The following is a 22,889-nucleotide window of genomic DNA, read 5'->3' on the forward strand; positions in this document are numbered from 1 at the left end:
CATTTAGATAAAGGGAACATTTGTTTTTATTTCAGCAAACATCATTTGGGGTCTGAAAAGACCTTGAACAGCACATAAGAGTTAAACAAAGTGATTTTCATCATTTTGATTCTTGTCTGTGAATGTTACTGACCTCAATCTCTCCAGTTTATAGCGTGAATCCTTCAGTACGTCACATAAGTGATTCAGTCCTGTGTTTTTTATTTGATTCCAGCCCAGGTTCAGTTCTCTCAGGTGTGATGGGTTTGATTTCAGAGCTGAAGTCAGGATGAGACACTGTTTCTCTGTAAATCTGCATCCACACAGACTGAAGACAGAAAGAGAAAACACAATGAATCAGATACGTTATGTTCATGTGGGAGTAATTCAATGAACTGGATTGCTGTGATCTCCGGTGATTGAGATGAGACCCTCGAGCAAGAACTGAACCCCAACCGCAGGTGTGTGTGTGTGTGTGTGTGTGTGTGTGTGTGACAGTGTGTGTGTGTGTGTGTGTGTGTGTGTGTGTGTTTGTGTGTGTGTTTGTGTTAAATGCAGAGCACATGTTCAGAGTATGGGACACTATATTTGGCCACACGTCACATTCTTTCGTTTCCTTTTCCTGAAAGTAAACAGTAATCTTTAATCTGACTGTAAGTGCTGTAGAGTATAATGATACTAACTCTAGTTTCTCCAGCTTGAATTGTGTGTTCATCAGTAGATCACTGAGGTGTTTCACTCCAGAGTCTCCTAGTAGTTCATTACAGCTCAGGTCCAGTTCTCTCAGGTGTGATGGGTTTGATTTCAGAGCTGAAGTCAGGATGAGACACTGTTTCTCTGTAATACTGCATCCACTCAGACTGAAGACAGAAAGAGAAAACACAATGAATCAGACACGTTATGTTCATGTGTGAGTAATTCATCATGAGTTAACAACATACAGTGTAATAAATAATATGTTGCCGAAACCTGAAAAAAATAATAATTACACAGCCATAAAAAACTAGGATATTGAGGATATTAGTTACATTTCAAGTCTAGAGAATCTTTAGTCAGACCAAAAAAAAAAAAAAAAGAGGTTTGTGATTTATAATGTAATTAAGATACAGGATCAACTACAGAAGCATCTTAAAAATAATATTAAAGTGTTCAAATTAATTTTAAAAGTAACAAATAAAGACAATTCTGTTCAGAAATTAATATTTAATTCAAGATATTTTAAGATTGTAGTGTACAGTCAACAAGTACAAAATTTTGTGATCATATTTTGTTCTTATTGTGATGCATGTCTGAGTGAGACCGCTTTAAAAACAAAACAAAACTGCAGGTCAGGAACTAACTGTAGTTTCTCCAGCTTGAATTGTGTGTTCATCAGTAGATCACTGAGGTGTTTCACTCCAGAGTCTCCTAGTAGTTCATTCCTGCTCAGGTTCAGTTCTCTCAGGTGTGATGGGTTTGATTTCAGAGCTGAAGTCAGGATGAGACACTGTTTCTCTGTAATACTGCATCCACACAGACTGAAGACAGAAAGAGAAAACACAATGAATCAGACACGTTATGTTCATGAAGTCACAGCAGAACAACCTTCATCTGTCAAATCACAGTCTCTTAACCTACATTGAGAAAAAGAGAGAAGATTAAAAAAAATATATTTAATAAAGTCACAATGTCTTGATAAAACAAAAAACAGAGGAAGAGTGTCTGAACATCTTTGGATAATTTTCCACAATTTGGTCTTTGACACTTCTCATGATTTATGTATAATTTGTGCTGATTCTTGATAGAAATACAATGAAGTTTTAATTCCCCACAACTTTGTGTGAAAGGTGTTAAAATCTTTAATATCTTTTTATTTCTGTCATATAATTCTTATTTCATCTTTTGTCTAAAACTGATCATATTGTCTAAAATAAAAGTTCTGACTGCTGTGTATTTGTGTTTAAATTGATTCTGGTCTGAACATCACTACAACGTAAATGCATTCTCTCTGCTCTGTCCAGTGACGTGATCAGCTTTGCTACACAGATTCAACTTTGCACATCTAAATAAAACTGTAGGTTTGTCTGTGTGTGTAGATGTGAAGTACAGTAATATTTCTCTGAAACAGGTCAGACTGAAGAAGCAATGCCTGCACAGAATAAAGCCCAGTCTGGACCGGTTCTGTTCAGTTGTGTTACACATTCATTAATCTGGTGTTTGATGACAGAGAGATGATATGAAGCATCAATAAACACTATGAATATGTTCAGATACAGCAGCACAGAACTATTCTGTTGTGTCCCATTAATAAACACAATGAAAACAGTTCTGTCCCACTGGATAAAAGAGAAATGTGTGTGTATTTTTGGTATTAACTGAAATGATTGGATATTGGGTTGTGTATTTGACCTGCTGTATGAGCAGAACTTTCACATGTTTAGATTACACAACTTTACAAGTCACCTTCATTCATAACCTCCTCTAACCTAAACTCAGAGACCCAGTTGGCCAAAAAACCCTGGCCGTTGTCCCAGAGGAAGCCTGGACGATCAAGCCCCAGAAGTGACAGTGGAAACCAGACTGACCCTGCCTTTATGAAATTACATTTAAATATAGAAACATGCAAACACATACACACAAATAATATATTTTTTTAAATTAGTCTTCAATCCTCAGTTTGTAGTCAGTAAACATGATCACATTCAGCAGTCACAGCAGAAGTTAGAGACAGAATTTAACTGAAGTCTATTCAAAAGTTGTATGAATCTATTCTAAGCTGTATTAATGGTAAACGATGGTAAATATTAATAAAATACTGGCTATTAGAGCCCTGCATTTCAGCCCGAGCCCGACGGGCCCCGACTTATTTATGCCCTTCGGGCCAATTTTCACGTTATAGCTCACATGCGGGCCAGGCCTCGGGCCTTTTTGGGTCATCCTTCTATTTATATTTTTACACATTAATTAAAAAAAAAAATAGAAGTTGACGTCGACGATATAGAAAAAACAAATATAGAAAGACATTTCATAACCTCATAACTTTCATAATCTGATAATTCAACCCGTTATAATTAAACTGACATACTGACATGACAGTCTCACGCACGCACGCTTTTCCGTCACGATTATACTTCACTTATATCCACTTATTGTAGTAGTAGCTATTACATGCCTCTAAATTAATGTATTAATAATAGCCTAGTTGGCCAACTTATAATTATAAAATGATGATTCATGTAGCGGCGAGCATGCATTTCTGCGTCTGCACCTGTTGCTGCGGGCCACGCATCAAAGAAGAGAGCGCTGGCCAAGTTTGAAAACATTGTGGAGCAGGACGAGGATGACGACGATGAAGTACAGCAATATATGCGCCTCAATCACAACATGGAAGGTGATGGACGAAATGTGCTGCTATGGTGGAAACAGCACGAGACCCTGCTACCGCGACTGTCAAGACTGGCTCGCTCTGTGTTTAGTGTCCCGCCAGCAGTAGCAGCGCAGCGGGAAGAGTGATAGAAGACAGGAGGACGGGGTTAAAACCTTCCACTCTGGAGCCTATTCTTTTTCTCCACGATGCTCTGTAAGAGACTGTTCTAACTTTTAATTTGACTTTATTTTTGTTTAACTGTTGGAAACTAATGGAAAAAAGAATGGACATGTTCTGTGGTGCATTTTTGAGGTAAGATAACCTGCAAGTTTGTTTTTAATTAATTTATTTTGTTTAGATTCATTTCTCATTTCGTTTGCGAGCGCTGTTGCGAGACTGCCTCAGTATTTCATTTTTTTATTTTTTTATTTTACTCACTGTGGTTTAATAAATAAACATTTATTAAATTAACTGTCTGTGTGATATTCTTGAAGTGTTTTATATCTATGGATTTTATTGTAGCCAAGTAAAGTATTAGTGTTTATTTGACAGGCTTAATTGATTAAATATGTTTTAGGCTACTTGCTGTCGGCTCGGCTGTTTAACGTTAATCGTCATTTTTTTTTTAAATGCTTCAAACATTTTTCTAAACTAACTTGATAAAGAAATGAAAAGAAACATAACACAAAACTGACCCCTTTTTTAATTGCTGCAAATAGGGCAGGCTTCCTCTGTGTAATAAAATAAATAAATAAAAACACGGGCTCGGGCCGGACTCGGGCTGATAATTCTGATGAGCTGTCGGACACGGGTCGGGCTAGGGCCTGAGCGTCTCGGGCTAGGGCCTGAGCGTCTCGGGCCAGGGCCGGGCTCGGGCCTAGATTTGAGGCCCGTGCAGGCTCTACTGGCTATTTCTAATGTGTTCACATTATTTTCTTCACCCCCTGTGCATTTAAAGAGATATTTCACCCAAAAATGAAAATTAGCCCATGATTTACTCCCCCTCAAGACATCCTAGATGTTTATGAATTTCTTCTTTCAGACAAATATAATCAGAGTTATATTAAAAATGTCCTGGCTCTTCTCAGCTTTATAAAGTGGGGTCGGACTCAAATGAGAATTAAAATAGAGGACTGTAACATTACTAGTCATGTAACATGTGAAATGATGTAAGATACTCACTTCAGTGTGTTGAGTGTACAGTGTTTATCCTGCAGTAGAGCAGAGATCTGATTCACTCCTGTGTCTCCTAGTTTATGTCCACTCAGATCCAGCTCTCTCAGGAGTAACGGGTTTTTACCCACAATTCCAGTCACATACTGACAGCCTTCATCTGCAGCAGGACCCAAAAACCTGCAGAAGAGGAGATGAAGCTGGAATCAATTCAGTGTGCATTACATCACAAAACATTTAAAGATCATCAAACATTGTTTGTAACAAAAATCTGTATTTCAACTTTAAACAGTTCAACATTTAAATACACAAATGTTTTTAAGAAAGACAAAAGTCAAAAGTAAATTATTTAAAATAAACTCAGGGTCAAAAGCTCACTAGATCATGATTCTCAAGCATCTGAAGATCTTTCTGGGTTTTAAGCAGGAGACGAGGAAAGTTAGCAAAGAGATAACTAGCTTGTGACTGCTAAGCATTCATATTGATGTATTTAGTTGATCTTTTGATGCCGACTCTTCCTATTATTATGTAGCAGAATTCACCAAACACTGGATGTTGATCCACTAACAGAGAACATGATCTGGGTTCAGTTCATCTCTGGATTATGGTTGGGTAAGAAAGTGACTAGCGGTATCATGTTGTTCCATGATGTGGATTTTGCTACACCGTGGATTACTGGATACAGTTATATATTCATGTACTCAAATTTTGCATTTAATATAGTTTTGTTCAATTTGATACACTTTGCAAATTTGAACACAAATGACGATAAAGAGTCGAGGCTGAATGTTTTTGTCCTCTGTGTGCTACACAGGCATTAGTAATCAAACACAGAGCATCGTAACAGACCAAACTAATAGAGCACAGATCACCTGCTCCAGCTTAATTTACAAAATATACCTCTGCAGGGTGATAAAGACTACACTGTATAATTTCCCCGCGGCCACTTTCCTGATAAGTAAAAAATTGAACACAAAATATTAATCTGACATATTTGAATGACTCAACATTAGTGCTCAGTTATCAGTTGTAGCAGTTATGGTTGTATCAATAACAGACCACTAGATGAAGCGACTGATGAATCAGAGTTGTATTGCAGGGAGTCATGTAGAAATATAAATGAACGATGCATGGTTCTGCTCTGGTGTCTACACCAGACACGAGAGGCTCAATTTGACAAAAGCAAACATAACTCAGTGATGTTTTCTACTGTGGATGCGGTGCGACGCATGTAGCCTTGTTCAGTATAAGAGACTTTCTAAAAATAAAAAAGGGTATGTGTATGTGTGGGGTTGGGGGGGCTTTAAACTACTTTTCTCTATAAAAGAGGGGCCTGGCAGAAAAAAGTTTGGGAACCACTGGCCAACTTAATTCACACAGGCCCCACTTTTGGAGAAAAACTATGGCACAATAAAATCCCTCACTTTTTCTAGTTATGTAAGTTTAAAATATTTTGCTTGTAATTTATAGTTTTATTTAACTGATGTCTGTGTTGATGCTACAGTAATTCTGCTCATTATGAGAGGACACACATCTGTGTGTGTGTGTGTGTGTGTGTGTGTGTGTTATCACTGATCCTCCCCTGACACACATCACATGTTTGTGGTCTTTCATAGATCTGCTGTAGTAGATCTACAGTGTTGTGAATCTGAGCTTGATTAAAATTAATGTACAGTGCATTCAGTGACATTTAAAAAATCAGGATAATAAATCACACTGAATATGTTTCATGAGAAATGTCCACAATAATACAATCATAAATGTTAATTGAGGCAACAAACTTCAGCTCTGTGTTGATCTTCAGTTCTCTCCTCACAGCAGTCAGTGTACTGTTTGAGTAAATGAATTACTCCGGGATATTGGTTTGTTTGAACTCAGAGGGAGTGTCAGCCACATTAAACAAGTTGACAGCTTAAGTGATTTGTAGATTAATGCGTATTGGAGACGCGGACAGTTTAAAATGATTCAGTTCGATTTGGTGAACTGTTTCAAAAAGATCCGGTTACATCGAATGATTTGTTCGAGAACCAGATATCACAAACTGCTTTGTTTTGAACTCTCTCAAAACAGACACGGAAGAGAAGACGATGCTGAATAAAGTCAGAGTTTTTTTTTTCTTTTTAACCAAAATGTATTTTCGATGCTTCAAAAAATTCTAACGGACCCTCTGATGTCACATGGACTACTTTGATGATGTTTTTCTTACCTTTCTGGACATGGACAGTAGACCGTACACACAGCTTCAATGGAGGGACTGAGAGCTCTCGGACTAAATCTAAAATATCTTAAACTGTGTTCAGAAGATAAATGGAGGTCTCACGGGTTTGGAACGACATGAGGGTGAGTTATTAATGACATCATTTTGATTTTTGAGTGAACTTACCCTTTAAGCTGTAACTTTTAACACAACTAAACTGTGCTGACATTTATCATCAAAACAACAGCAGCTGCAGCATCTGATCTTCAATGTTTGATCATTTTGAACATTTTTGATGCAACACAATGTATACATTACTAAATTAGTCAAATAATTTGAGGGAAGTCGTGGCCTAATGGTTAGAGAGTCAGACTGGCAATCGAAAGGATGTGGGTTCTAGTCTCGGGCCCGCAGGAATTGTAGGTGGTGGGAGTGCATGTACAGTTCTCTATCCACCTTCAATACCACGACTTAGGTGCCCTTGAGCAAGGCACTGAACCCCCAACTGCTCCCCGGGCGCTGCAGCATAAATGGCTGCCCACTGCTCCGGGTGTGTGTTAACTGCTCTGTGTGTGTGTGTGCACTTCAGATGGGTTAAATGCAGAGCACAAATTCTGAGTATGGGTCACCATACTTGGCTGAATGTCACGTCACTTTCACTTTAACATAATATAATTCACATGTGTAATCATTTATTTGGCATTATTTCATCACGTCTCACCTCATTGTGTTGAGTTGACAGTTTGTATCCTGTAGTAAATCACTGAGCTGCTTCACTCCTGATTCTCCAGGATAATTTCCTGTGAGATCCAGCTCTATCAGGTGTGAAGGGTTAGATCTCAGAGCTGAAGACAGAGCTTTATAACCTTCTTCACTGATACCGCAGTCTGAAAGTCTATTAGAAAAACATGATAGATCAATTCCTTGTGACACAGCACCAGTTTACAGACCAGCTGGAGCTTTACATTGATTCATGTTTAGATTAACCAAATTCAGACCTGAGTATCTGTAGTGTCTGTGAATTTCTCAGCAGACTGGAGATTTCTGTCACTCCAGAGTCTCCTATTTGATTCCTGCTCAGATCCAGCTCTCTGAGGTTTGAATTAAACACTGATGCCAGAGCAGCACAACCTTCATCTGTAATACTGATGCAGTTTAACCTGTAGAAGAGAGAACAGAACTAATTAAGGTATACATACAATTACACAAACATCAGGTTTAGCTACTACTTTTATCTGCCAATATGATATTTGAATGATAACCACACTGTAAATAAATATTTCATTTGATTATTAAAATTTTTGCATTTTAAAGTACAGTACTTAAACCTAAACCATAATTACAACGCTGTCTTAATATCTTTATTTTAGAATGTCCTCAGACTTTTATTTTGGTGGAAAACTCAACAGTGACCTTTAAGTTTATGTGTTTAGTTCACAACGGGCTTATAAACACTTTGTTGTACAAATCTGGTAAAATCTGCCCAAAAATTTAGGAAATTACATGAACATTAAACTAATCATACCTTTCATATTCAAGTTATAAGCTCAAAATAACTCACTCACCAGCATTTTTTTTTTTTTTTTTTTTTTTACATTTAAAAGTCATTCAGAACTTCTACTAGCCAGAACAAAAATTTCAGAAATAAATCTGATTACTAAAAACATATCTTAAATTAAAATATATTTTATATTAAATCCGTTTCTTAATTATTGAATGGTTTCAGTTTTACGACTGTTTGGAGACACATAAAACAATTCTCCATAACTTATAAAACAGCATTTATTTAGTTTTTATTTCCAAATATAGCTCAGTCCAAAATGAATATTTTCAAATTTATGAAACTGTGGTTGATAACTGCAGTCTGGGTAATTAATGGGATACACTTTTAAAATACTTACTTCAGCTTTTCCAGTCTACACTGTACATTTTCAAACAGAGTCAAGATGATCTTCATTCCTGGGTTTCCTAGTTTATTCTCACTCAGATCCAGCTCTGTCAGATTTGAAGGGTTTGAATTTAGAGCTGCAGCCAGAACATGACAACCTCCTTCTGTGATACAGTTGTTCTTCAGACTGCAGAAAGAGAAAACTTCAGTTTTCATCTGAATATTTACCAGTACGTTTTAGCTGTCAGATGACAAATACTGGTGATGATGACGAAGACACATAAAAAAACACAGCAGCAAGAATTAAAAAGTGTCCTTGTAACAATTAAAAAAACTCACTTCAGTGTGTTGAGTGTACAGTGTTTATCCTGCAGTAGAGCAGAGATCTGATTCACTCCTGTGTCTCCTAGTTCACGTCCACTCAGATTAAGCTCTCTGAGGAGTAACAGGTTTTTACCCACAATTCCAGTCACATACTGACAGCCTTCATCTGCAGCAGGACCCAAAAACCTGCAGAAGAGAAGATGAAGCTGGAATCAATTCAATGTGGAAGATTAAAGTAAATACTTTACAAGAAACTCAGGGGCAAAAGCTCACTAGATCATGAATCTCAAAAATCTGTAGATCTTTCTGGCTTTTAAGCAGGAGATTAGGAAAGTTAGAAAAGAGAAAACTAGCTTGTGACAGCTAAGCATTCATAGTGATATATTTAGTTGATCTTTTGATGCCGGCTCTTCCTATTATTATGAAGCAGAATTCACCAAACACTGGATTGCTGATCCACTAACAGAGAACATGATCTGGGTTCACATCATCTCTGGATAGTTTTATTTAACTGATGTCTGTGTTAATGCAACAGTAATTCTGCTCATTATGAGAGGAACTGCAGGTTCAGACAGGTGTGTGTGTGTGTGTGTGTGTGTGTGTGCGTGTGTGTGTGCGTGTGTGTGTGCGTGTGTGTGTGCGTGTGTGTGTGCGCGTGTGTGTGCGCACGCGCGCGCGCGTTATCACTGATCCTCTCCTGACACACATCACATGTTTGTGGTCTGTGATAGATCTGCTGTAGTAGATCTACAGCACTGATCTATATATGACTGGATCATTCATTACGTTCTAAACTGCCAAAAGGCAGTGAAGCCAACAGAAGTGTTTGATCAGCCATCTTACTATTCTCTACCAGCAGAGAGCACCATTGAGTCACGAGCAAACCGCTGACCTAAAATCACCCGATTTAAAACAAATCAGTCAAACAGGATTATTTTTTATGATGCGTGTATGTAAATTCATTTTTACTTCATGTTATCTGCAGTGTTTTTGGTATTTTTGGGCAAGATAAGGATATATTTTAACCGTTTAGGTGTGTGTGTCTGCTGCACACTGAGGACACAGGCTATATTTTGTGTTGGATCAATTACCTATTTCTTTATGTACGTAATTATTCAGGAATTTATTAAATATGAACCTATTAGTATCAGAAACTGATTTGAATATATAAGGAATAATGCAATAGCTTCTGTTAAAAGGGTCATATAATGCTACATGCACTCTTACAAGTTGTTTGAACTGAAATGTGTTGCCATTGTGTGTACACAACCACCCTATAATGATAAAAATCCACCAAGTGGTTTTTCTGTAATCTTTTTAAATGTTTTCCCCTTTTTCTAATCGAGCACTCTGACCATGTGACGTCACACGGTTGGAGGCCCCTCCCATGATTGTTTGATTGACAGCAGCGTTTCAGCACTGACTGGACTTGTCTTACCTCAGACCCGCCATGAGTGAGCCGTCATCAGCCTGAGATGCAGACGAGCATGACTCCTAAGTGATCGAGTCCAAATTTGTTGTTAGATATTATAATGAACATAGCAGTAGTTGTTTACTCCCGACATCAGAGTGACTGAAATCGCAGAGGATTAACTTATGGTTGGAGAAATGAAAGAAATGCGCCCTTGATCTAATTGCGTTTATGTTCATGTGAATCCTTCATAATCCAGCCTCCAGCAGTGAGTATAATGTATTTAGGAATCATTGAAAATAGCCTTTCCTAATAATGTGCTTATTAGCAATTTTCACTATGAATGTGGCTAATGTAAACAGTCTCTCAGAGAGCAGATCATAAGAAAGGGGCGGAGTCAGCAGAGCTCATTAGCATTAAAGGAGAATCCAACAAACCAGCTTTGAAAAGAGCTGTTTTTGAAAGGGTAAAAAAGGTGTTTTTTTACACTAACATTGAGAAATTAAAAAAAAAAAAAACTATGTTACAGACTTTTCATTAAGGCTCTAAAGAATCATATCAACTTGTCATTATATGACCCCTCTAAAATTGCTCAATACCGAAATGAAAAGCTTAATTTACCATCCTGAAATAAAGCTTCATGTATGTAATTTTTTTTTTTTTTTTGCATTATTGACACACTGTTTTCCTAATTAAAGTTGTTCAGTTGCTTTGACGCAATGTATTTTGTATAAAGCGCTATAAAAATAAAGGTGACTTGACTTGATGTCTGTATTCAGTTATTTCTCTGAATAAATTATGATGTGTATAATTTTAATGTCCTGATTGAGCAACATCTATTTCTGACTCTCCAAGATCACGCATAGGTTTACTAGCATTAGCTACTGTTTCCATGTAAAATATTGCATTCTAAATTAATAATAATTTAACCACCACTTAAATCATTACCTGCTTCAAAATGAATGCTGTTAACGAAATCATTGTTGAAACATTTGCAGTTAGCAGCTACTGTACGAATAAAAACACTATAACAAAATTATATAAACAATGAATAACTGTTCAAGGCGAATAAAGATACGTGTATACGAAGCATAAATCTTTCTTCAGATTTCAGAATGAAAGAGAGAGTGTTCATGATGTTCGCCACTGTAATGAACGTAGCTTTTAAATAAGTAGGGAAAATTCCCTTAAGTGTTTGCATTGCAAGAATGTACAGGGATAGTTCAGATTTAAAAACGCTGACTTGTTATGTGATGTTTTTCATTAAAATCATACAATTTCCTATTAATTCAATAGAATGTTTACACACACTAGGGATTACTAATATGGCGGGGCGGTGGCTTTACATTCATGATGTCATGATCAATCCAGTTCTCTATTCTAGATCAGTGATATACAGTGTTGTGAATCTGAATGTACAGTGCATTCAGTAACATTTAAACAATCAGGATAATAAATCACACTGAATATGTTTTTCATGAGAAATGTCCACAATAACACAATCATAAATGTTAATTGAGGCCCCAAACTACTGAACACCAGCACATCTACTGACACAAAATGTTTGCTTAACCTGCAACTTTTAATACAACTAAACTGTGCAGACATTTATCATCAAAACAACAGCAGCTGCAGGATCTGATCTTCAATGTTTGATCATTTTGAAAATTTTTGATGTAACGAATTGTATACCTTACTAAATTAGTCAAATTATATAGTTCACGTGTATCATTTATTTTTCATAATTTCATCAGGTCTCACCTCAGTGTCTTGAGTTGATAGTTTGGATCCTGTAGTAAATCACTGAGCAGCTTCACTCCTGATTCTCCAGGATCATTTCCTGTGAGATCCAGCTCTATCAGGTGTGAAGGGTTTGATCTCAGAGCTGAAGACAGAGCTTTATAACCTTCTTCAGTGATACTGCAGTCTGAAAGTCTATTAGAAAACATGTTATTCTTCCTCATAACACAGATTGTCACAAAAGTACATGTTCTAGAATGAAGAAAATAAAAAGATGCACTAAAGGATTTTTGACCTGAATTGACTCTTTTCACAGTAAAGCTGGTTAAAGTTCTATACTGGTGAACTCAAACTACAACAAATGCTATTTTTAATTTTTGCAGTTTTAATTTTCCACAATTATAACCTACAGTTGCAATCAAAATTACTCAACCCCTCGGAGACTGCAGTACTTTAGAAATACAAGCTTTTCTGAAGATCCAGGATAAACTCTAAACTGCATCTATAACAGTTCACTGACTTTAAAAGCATATATTAAAAGTCATAATGTCAATATATAATCTTATATAATGTATTATTTTGGAGTTATAAGATTTTAATAACAGAGCTATGTCACAAGTTTTACTTGGCAGTCTAAATCCTCCAGGTTTTCATCCAAAATATCTTAAATTGTGTTCCAAAGACGAACAAAGCTTTTATGTGTTTGGAACGACATGGGGGTAAATTTTCATTTTGGAGTGGAGTATCTCTTATCTCTTATTTGCATTGTGGGGAATAAAAACACAATAAAGTCTTTAGAATCTCTATTAAAAACAGAATTAGCTTGAGCTGTTACACATACACAGAGTTAACCCATGCATGTGCTGAAGTTGAGTAGCAAAAATGGCAAAGTCAACAGAGATCACACAACGCTATAGAGAAGTTATAGAGAATAAATAACTGTATTACTTTAGAAAGTCTGTAAAGGCTGTAAGAATATTTCCAAGACATTAAAAACTCTCAGCCATATTCCTTAGCTTAAAGAGTGTTGTACCAGAAAACCTTTTTAGGGTGTTGAAGAAAAACCACAATATCATAAAATGTTTAATGAGAGCAACTGAGAAAAACCTGCAATGTACAGCCAAAGACTTGCAAGATGACCCGATGAAAGAAGGAAAACCATTTCAAAGCAGTGTGTAAGAAGAACACTACACAAGTATAGCTTTAATGTGGAGACATCTTGCAGAATACCACTCTTGATCAAGAAGAACAAAAGACTGACTTGAACTTGCTAAAATTCATTTGTGTAGACCTGTGGAGCTTTGGAAATAATGTTTTATGGAGTGATTTGACCAAACTGGAACTTTTTGGACCCATGGATCAGGGATGTGTCTACTGCAAAAAAAAGTCAAATCTCGTAAGCAGAAGAACAACATCTCCATCGTCAAACAGTCCTGTTATGGGGTTGCTTTACTGCAGCAGGAAGTGGAAACCATGACTGTATGAAGGACATCATGGATAATTTGAAGTATCAGGCCATTTTGACAAGAATTGTGATGCCTTTTGTGCAAAGATTGAAGCTGATGATCAATGGACTTTCCTGCAGGCCAGTCATCCCAAAGTACACATCCAAATCTACTCCTGCGTGGTTCAGGGATCAGTCATAGAATGTGCTTGAGTGACCTGTTCAGACTCCAGATTTAATGCCGATTGAAAATATCTGGTTGAATTTGAAGAAAGCCGTGGCAAAGTGAAAACCAAAGATTATCAGTGATCTGGAAGCTTTTTCAGGCGAGGAATGGACCAAGACTGTAGTAGAGAGGTGACAGAAGCTTCTTAGTACTTACAGGCAGCATTTATTGCTTGACTTTTTGGGGGTTGAATAATTTTGAACATGAATGTTTATAGCCAATTTTAATTTCATCATTCATCAATGTTCCATTCTCAGAATCACTAGAGTATTAGTAGTATTAACAAACTTTCTTTAACACTTTACTGATACCTTTGTTAAATTGTTTTCATAAAATTATGTTCTCCACAGCAAAATGTCTTGCAGGTCAAGTGGGTTGAATTATATTGACTGAATTATATTGATTGCAACTGTATTATAACCTTCTTCTGTGATACTGCAGTCTGAAAGTCTTCAGAAAGACCAAACTAATGAACAAATGAATTAATGAATAAATAAATACATGCATAAAAACATTAAACCATTAAGATATTAACATTTCCCATCACTTCCAAAAATCCATCTGTTTGTCAATATTTTATAAATGTATCTACACCAGCACACCAATTTCACATCACTGACCCATTCCTTGTGACACAGCACCAGTTTACAGACCAGCTGGAGCTTTACTTTGATTCATGTTTAGATTAACCAAATTCAGACCTGAGTATCTGTAGTGTCTGTGAATTTCTCAGCAGACTGGAGATTTCTGTCACTCCAGAGTCTCCTATTTGATTCCTGCTCAGATCCAGCTCTGTCAGATTTGAAGGGTTTGAATTTAGAGCTGCAGCCAGAACATGACACCCTCCTTCTGTGATACAGTTGTTCTTCAGACTGCATAAAGAGAAAACACTTCGGTTATAATCTGAATATTTACCAGTATGTTTTAGCTCACATTTTCTTTTTGTAGTATTGCCATTCTAGCTCTAGATTCTCTGCTTAAGCATGCTCAGAGTTCTGCTTATATTTACACACATTCCTATGTTTAAGTACAAGTTGGTAGATCCCACACTTTGCATGAGACTGTTCTTACGCACACATTACACACATATCTGTGTGTATGCACTGTTGATAAATGAGGACACTGGAAGTAAGAGTTCATGCTGGAATTAAAGCCTGGAAATTTCACTGAGCTGAAGTAGTTCTGTCCTCAATTCTGTGGCAAATTATCTAGGTCCATGTTAACAGATGGATCTAAATTTTAAAAAAACACCAATGATTGTCACAAAACTTACCTCAGTATCTCTAGTTTGCAATTTATATCCTTAAGTCCAGTGCAGAGCAGCTTCACTCCTAAATCCTGCAGATAATTATGGTTCATGTTCAGCTCTTTCAGATTGGTATCTGATCCAAGAACTGAAGCCAGAGCTGGACAGCTTTTGTCTGTTAAGCCACAATCATTTAGCCTAAAAGAGAAATAAATCAAATCACAAGGTTCGATACATGAAATACATTTGTAAATACAAAAAAATACATTTATACAAATTATTTTTAGATTAACAGAAAATACACTGCATATACTGTATATTAGAATTGTATTGATTCAAATTTCATACATAAAACAAACTAGCATGCTTGAATAAAACTTAATAAAATATGTAAATTAATAATAGGCTTATATCATTAATGGCAATGAGTTATATATTTAAAAGTGCTGCTCTATCTTGATGAGTTTCTTGATGTCGAGATGTGGAGGTTAATATTTCATGCATTGAGGTTATGCAAGAGTATATCTTCTTTAAAGCAGTAGTTTAAGAAGTTGAACTGCATATAGTGTTGAGTTTTTTTTCTGATGAGGTCAGCTGGGTCACATTCTGCATGCAGTAAGTTAGTAAAATAAAGACGATGGGATTGCAGAGTTATCAGAATGAGATGTGTAGCACTGCGTGAGGCAAATGGTGGTCACACCAGATACTGACTGGTTTTGGTCAGCCTAAAGCCCCTTTCACTCTGAACGTTGGACCCAGTTAATTGCCGGTTTCCCTTCTGTGTGAAAGCAAACACATCCCGGGATTGATCCAGGGTTGGGGACCTAGTAACATTACTAGGTTCAGTCCCAGAACGAGCTCTGTGTGAACAAAAGCCAGAACTAATGCTGGTGTGATAAACTAATCAGATATTCAGATAGTCAGAACTAATAAAGGGTGACTCTTTTACCAAGTGTTTTGTGTTACGTCCGGAGACGAAGTCTTCATTGATTTATATTCTTTTAATGTGTGTTTCTTCTTTCCGTGTTTTTTTTTTTTTTAATGATTTCGCCTCAAACTGGCTGGCATGTAGTTGATTGCTTCCAGCTGTACCTGCTTACCAATCAAGAGAGAGACCGAATAAAATCAGAGCTCCAGCTACCAGAGAGGAGAGAATGTTTCCCCAAGAGCTTTCTCCAGAGCGTTGCCTGTGTTCTGCCCAGCCTGTTGTCTCATTTGGTGGTTGTTGAGCTGCTTAGTGTTCTGCTTTGTTTCTTTATTCATTGTGATATTCTTTAATACTTACCTTTTGTTATTTTAGTTAGTTTGTAGCGGCTATTATTAACATCTCTTTTAGCGGTTACTTTAATGTTTGACTACTTGTGTTTTTGTTATTTTTGATTTGGAAGCTGTAGGGAGGTGGATGCCATTTCTGTTTAACCCTGTTTTCTTCTGTTTTGGGCTAGGAAGGGAGCTAGGGTATAAAACTGTTATTTGTTTTCTTTTTCTTTGTTAGTATAGTTACAGGTCATTAATTCCAGTTAGCTTGTTTTGTTTGTTTTGGCCTTATCCTCTCCTGAAGTTAATGCTTCCTTTCTTTTTTTTGTACGTGTTCCACGAGCTGTAAAATAATAATCTTTTTCTGGACAACTTGTTGCTTGTGGTGCTGTGGCAGGACTCAGAGCAACGCGCTTTAAAATTATTTTACTTTTGTTGCGTCCACATTTACCCCTAGACATATGCGGGACGTAACAGAAGGCAGATCAACGTTAGCGAAAAAAAAAAGTGCAAATTGTAATAAGGCAGAGATCAGTTAGTTCCTCACTTTCTGTGCTGAAGCTGAGATTGTTCACCATCTTAAGTGAAAGTTAACGTGCCTAGCGTTTTCGACTCATACATTACACGTCACATGATTTTATGGGACCTTTACGGGTTGTGTGTGTATGCACGCACATATTCCGGGGTAATCACTGGCAGTGGGAAAGGGGCAAAATCTAGCAACCCGGGAACAATTGCCGGAATTGTATCATGCAATAACTACGCTGTCTAATCAGCATCTAGTTATGCCGCAACTGTGAGGTGGATGAATTATCTCAGCAAAGGAGAAGTGCTCACTAAAACCGATTAAGACAGATTTCTAGGGACTAGAAGTGCTCTGTGGAAAAGGAGTGTTGTGTTGGTTTTGTGTAGACTGAGCCTCCCTGACTGCGGATGTAGCTGTTTGGGAAGTGTTTTCTCTACTTCCTGCTGACCTTGATGTAGCTAGTCGTAGCTCCGTGTAGCCGTTTTTTTTTTCTCTAGAATCTTTATCTTACTATCACTCTCTGTTTTTTAAAGTGATAAAATATATCTTAATTCACACCATATTTCTGATATTATCGATTAATCTTATCAGATTCATTTTGATCGTTCACTTTTATTTTATATCCATGAGTGCAGTACACCTGCATTGTATTAGCACTCGTTAGCTTGTCTTAGCGTTTGCATTTGAACCTATCGCTATTTTCTTTGCTCCTTTCCTCTCTCTCTCTCTAGTTTTTCACAAATTCATCAAACAACTGTGTTCAGAATACTTCATCAAGCACAGTGAGTAATGGCTTCTCCTGCTATTGTTATTTGCACCTCTTGTCACAGTTTATCAATCTCTGTCTGTCATGTGGGATTCACATGTGATAACTGCATGGAAATAGTTAGGCTGACAGAGAAGATTTCAGAATTAGAGACATGCATCTAGTGTTGTCACGATACCAAAATGATTGTTTTGATACCGATAGCTAGTCAAAGATTTCATTCACTTTTCATGAAAAGGGAAAATACACTCTCAAATATCATTGCTGTGCTTTATTTTAAATATGGGACAAGATTCTAATCATATAACACATTAATAAATGAACAAATGAACAGCAGATATATTAAACATTTGAACAAAATATGAAATATCAAAATATAAAAAATAAATTAGAGCAATGACATTCAAGGTAAAGTAAGAATAAATTTAGCAGCATTCTCAGTTATCATGAGAAACATAAGAGTAATACATTTATCTTGATTCTGAACTTTGAATAAAAATATGTACAGCGATTATATTAAATAATGTTTCTGAACTAAGCAATGACATTCAAGTAAAAAAAAGCAAATAAAATTAAGAAGCAATATCTCAGATATTTTAACTTGGTCTGTCAGTAGTGCAACCTTTTCTTTCAGAGGAGAAAACACAGCCAGTGAGCTTTAATGAGCGTCATCTTTAGTGAACGTCATCTTTTTCTACCAGTCGTGGACCGGTGGCCACAGTATCACTTGTGCTCGCACATGCAGCCTAGTGATGCGCTGGTCTGGTTATTTTCCAACCCGCGGGTTCCGCTTTTATAAAATTATTTGGCCTGGCCCGCAAATAAAAAATCTTTTAGGCGCACGAATTGTTCTCGTTCACATAATCCACTGACTCATATTTCTCGTTCACTGAAGTTCCTCCCTCCACAGCAGCGCGCAAGCGAGGCGCTATTAGCAGCGCATGCACAGCTCGTGAATAGCTCTGTGAACTGTTTCATCCTGTCAAAGAGTTACTCAAGATGTGACGGAGCATGTGATGTGTTGAATGTAGTGAACCCATGCGCCCTTCACTGAACGAGATCGAGAGATCTTCTCATTCATGAATGAACTGATGCATCTCGTTTATGAATGAGTATACAGGGTCAGTGAGCCAAGCATGTAAATCTCGATCAGCAATCAGCAGATACAAAGCGCAGTTATAGGTGCTGTGCAGATACGCTCGTTTTCATATTTAGCATACAGAACATAACTCCACGTTTAATCACAGATTAATGTGAATATTATATATGAACTGTCTGACCAAACAATTAAAATGTTAATTATGCAAGAAAACCTCGTGCTTTGTTCATCTGAACAACTTATTTAAACAATTGAATGTGATTATGCACACATTTTAGTAAAGCCAAATCAGTTTAGTAAAGCCACTAATGCAGCCATCTCGCTGTAGTGTTTTTTTGCCGCTTGCGTGAGGAGAAAAAACACAGACGTCCATAGGGAGGCACTGGAAGCGTGCGTTGCACACACCAACATGAAATTCGTCTCTTACAAATCTGGAACGCAATCATTTCTTGAAATATCGATACTAATAAATTAAGGAATCGTGACATTTTTAATTTCCGAGAATCGCGATACGTTTGAAGTATCAGTGCACCGTGCAACACTACATGCATCCAAACTTTAATTGAGGACAGTAAGAATGTTAGGGCTCTAGATACGGCTTTGGATGAGTCTAGCTCAGGGATTCCTGTTCATTGTTCGGTTCTGGCAACAGAGCCCCTGCAGCAGGGCAACTGGGTGACAGTGAGGCAGCGTAGTCGTGGGTCAAAACACTGCTCTTCTGTTCCGATCAAAACATTAAACGGGTTCTCCCCACTCAGTAATGCACACTCAGAGAAACCTGAAGAAAGTGCTCTTGTTATTGGTGATTCTACTGTACGGAACGTGAATATAGAGACACCAGCCACCAGCGTCAAATGTTTACCGGGAGCCAGAGCGCCTGACATCTTGGCAAATTTAAAAGTGCTGGCTAAAAGAAAAATAAAGTTAGGTCCAGGACCTTAAAGCTTACAGCTGAGCTGAACAATAAGTGCATACATTTAAAGTAAATATTTAATAAGTTGGGTGGATAAAAAAAGTAACAAGATTTTATAAGGTATTCATTTGTCTAGCAATATTGTATGTTTTAAATACTACAATATTGCTAGATTAGTATGTATAATGATAGGATGTGAACATTCACGTTTCACATGACTAATATAGAAATATTTGTGATATTGTCAACAAGTAGAACATTATAAAATATACTAAACATTAGAATTAATCAAATGTATGTATCACAATATTACGTATTAGTATTGTGCTCTCATCTAACTTGAAGAAGGGGCTATTTTACAGTACTTTTCAGTTCGTAATATTTAATGCTACAACATCTACGCACTGCAGTCTTCCAATTTTGCTTAGCTCAATAAACAAAAGAACATCGTTGTGAAATTACATTTGAGAAAATGTCCAGGTGGCTCGTCTGTAAATGTCTTTTCAAATTGGTTGTGTTCTTGCCACGAATGAGCGCTCCGCGTGCTTTACACTTTGTTTTGTTTTGTTCGTCGTCAAACGTGAAGTGAGCTGTGGACATTTTGTCGCTCTTTTAGACATCACCTCTTCGAATGCCGACTTCCCGGGAGCTCATTTAAAAACTGAAAACCTTCGCTTCACGTCCCAATAAGTCAGGCTCGGATTGGTTCTCTTCTCTCATGCAGTCTCGCCTGTTCCGTTTTGCCGGTTCTTTTGTTCATTCCTCGCATCTCTCCCGTCTGCTGATTTGATTTTCGTCACAGTCTATTTTCATCTCGTCCTTTATTCGTTGACGATAAAGTTTTAGTCTCCATCATTGCCTTCTTTTTTAGTTTTCATTTCGTTTTCGTCCGCAAAAATATATTCGTGACGAAAATAATGACGAAAATATTTAGTCAACGAAATTAACACTGCCTTTGGGGCAGACCTGACCTGTTGAAAAGAGATGGTCTTCACCCCTCTTGGGGTGGCGCCACTCTTCTCTTTAGAAATATGGCAATAGTCTTAGTGTTTATACTTGACTAACTGGGGCCCAGGTCAGGAAGCCGACAGACTGGCTAAACTGACCGTCTGCTAGCTGCCTCACATCTCAGAGGTCAGTTAATTCTCAGCACATAGAGACTCTTTCACCTAGATATCTCACTATAGAGACTGTGTCTGTTCCCCGAACTAGAAAATACAAAAAACTTCCAAACCAAGATTAACATAAATTAAGATTAAGATAAATTAAGATTAACAATTGAATTGAGGTTCAACAAATAAAAAAACTGATGCAATACAGATAAACAAATGATAAAGCTTGGCTTATTGAATATCAGATCGATTTCTACGAAAACACTTTTTGTAAATAATATGATTACTGATCATAATCTATATGTGCTCTGTTTGACAGAAACCTGGCTAAAACCTGATGATTACATTATTTTAAATGAGTCCACCCCCCAAGATTACTGTTATAAACATGAACCTAAAAGGCAAAGGGGGAGGTGTTGCTTCAATTTATAACAACGTTTTCAGGATTTCTCAGAGGGAAGTAATGGTGCTTCATATAACATTATCCAGAGAAACAAATGTTAATGATAAATCAGCTGTGATGTTTGCACTGGCTACTGTATACAGGCCACAAGGGCACCATACAGACTTTATTAAAGAGTTTGGTGATTTTACATTCGAGTTAGTTCTGGTTGCAGATAAAGTTTTAATAGTTGGTGATTTTAATATCCATGTTGATAATTAAAAAGATGCACCTCAGTTTTGTTGGTTTTGGTTTTGCACCTCAGTATTTGAATGAGCTCCTTTTACATTATAATCCTCTATGTCCACTACGTTTTCAAAACTCAGGCAATTTGATAATACCTAGAATATCAAAATCAACTGCGGGCGGCAGATCCTTTTCCTATTTGGCGCCTAAACTCTGGAATAACCTACCTTACATTGTTCGGGAGGCAGACACACTCTTGCAGTTTAAATCTAGATTAAAGACCTATCTCTTTAACCTGGCTTACACATAACATACTAATATGCTTTTAATATCCAAATCCGTTAAAGAATTTTTAGGCTGCATTAATTATGTAAACCGGAACCGGGAACACTTCCCATACCACCCGATGTACTTGCTACATCATTAGAAGAATGGCATCTACGCTAATATTAGTCTGTTTCTCTCTTATTCCGAGGTCACCGTAGCCACCAGATCCAATCTGTATCCAGACCAGATGGTGGATCAGCACCTAGAAAGGAACTCTACATCCCTGAAAGACAGTGGAGACCAGGACAACTAGAGCCCCAGATACAAATCCCCTGTAAAGACCTTGTCTCAGATGACCATCAGGACAAGACCACAGGAACAGATGATTCTTCTGCACAATCTGAGTTTCCTGCAGCCTGGAATTGAACTACTGGTTTTGTCTGGTCAGAGGAGATCAACTACAGCAATATCGTTGACTTGATTGCAAATAAATGCACAGACACTATTTAAACTGTACAGAGATGACATCACTGAATTCAATGATGAACTGCCTTTAACTGTCATTTTGCATTATTGACACACTGTTTTCCTAATGAATGTTGTTCAATTGCTTTGACGCAATGCATTTTGTTTAACCCTTAAGGCGCCACGTTTTTTTGGAAAAAAATGTTGTATTTTGACATCAAGATTTCAAAAGCTTGTGGCTTAAAAGGGCTTAAAGATAGAGATATAATTTCAATTAGAAAAATGTTTGGCATAATCGAAAGTTTATGTGGGGTGTAACTATACTCATCTAATTTGCATATTATGACGTCACCAGGGGCGGCCATCTCAAATTTATAAGCTATTACTAAATATTGTAGAAACAATTTTCTGTAAAGTTGCTTTGTAATGATTTGTATTGTAAAAAGTGCTATACAAATACACTTGAATTGAATTAAAATTGAATTGAATTTCATAATATTCAGTAAATATTAGATATTGAATTGATGTTTGAACATATTTGCATGTTTGTGTGTGTGTGTGTCTTTTTATCCTCATTCCAACTTATCAGAAAAGAGGAAGCCAACAATAAAACATGAGAAAGTACTAAATTATTACTATATTACTACACTATATAGTAGTAAAACACATGTGAACAGTAGCCTACTTTTTGATCAGTTCATCAGTAATATTCAGGAAATAATAAATATTGAATGGATGTTTGAACTTATTTTCAATTTTTTTTCTTTCTTTTTTTTTGTATTGATCGTTGTTGTTGGTTTTTATTTTATTTTTTTATTCTCATTCCAAATGATCAGAAAAAAAAATGTGAAAAGTAGTACATTATTACTATATTACTGTGCC

At 36.8% G+C, this 22,889-nt stretch overlaps 1 protein-coding gene across 1 annotated transcript in view; it reads right to left on the reverse strand.

Annotated features, from left to right (window-relative positions):
- LOC127987559 (uncharacterized) overlaps positions 1–22,889 on the reverse strand; it is a 1,718,354-nt gene that overhangs the window by 587,286 nt on the left and 1,108,179 nt on the right. The window contains exons 66-67 of the mRNA XM_052589927.1: positions 1,320–1,496; positions 663–839 (exon numbers count right to left, since the gene is read on the reverse strand). Of these exons, the coding sequence (XP_052445887.1) occupies positions 663–839; positions 1,320–1,496 (354 nt within the window). The remainder of the gene's footprint in view (positions 1–662; positions 840–1,319; positions 1,497–22,889) is intronic.

The sequence above is a fragment of the Carassius gibelio genome, chromosome B22 (assembly GCF_023724105.1).
Source record: "Carassius gibelio isolate Cgi1373 ecotype wild population from Czech Republic chromosome B22, carGib1.2-hapl.c, whole genome shotgun sequence".
NCBI lineage: Eukaryota > Metazoa > Chordata > Actinopteri > Cypriniformes > Cyprinidae > Carassius > Carassius gibelio.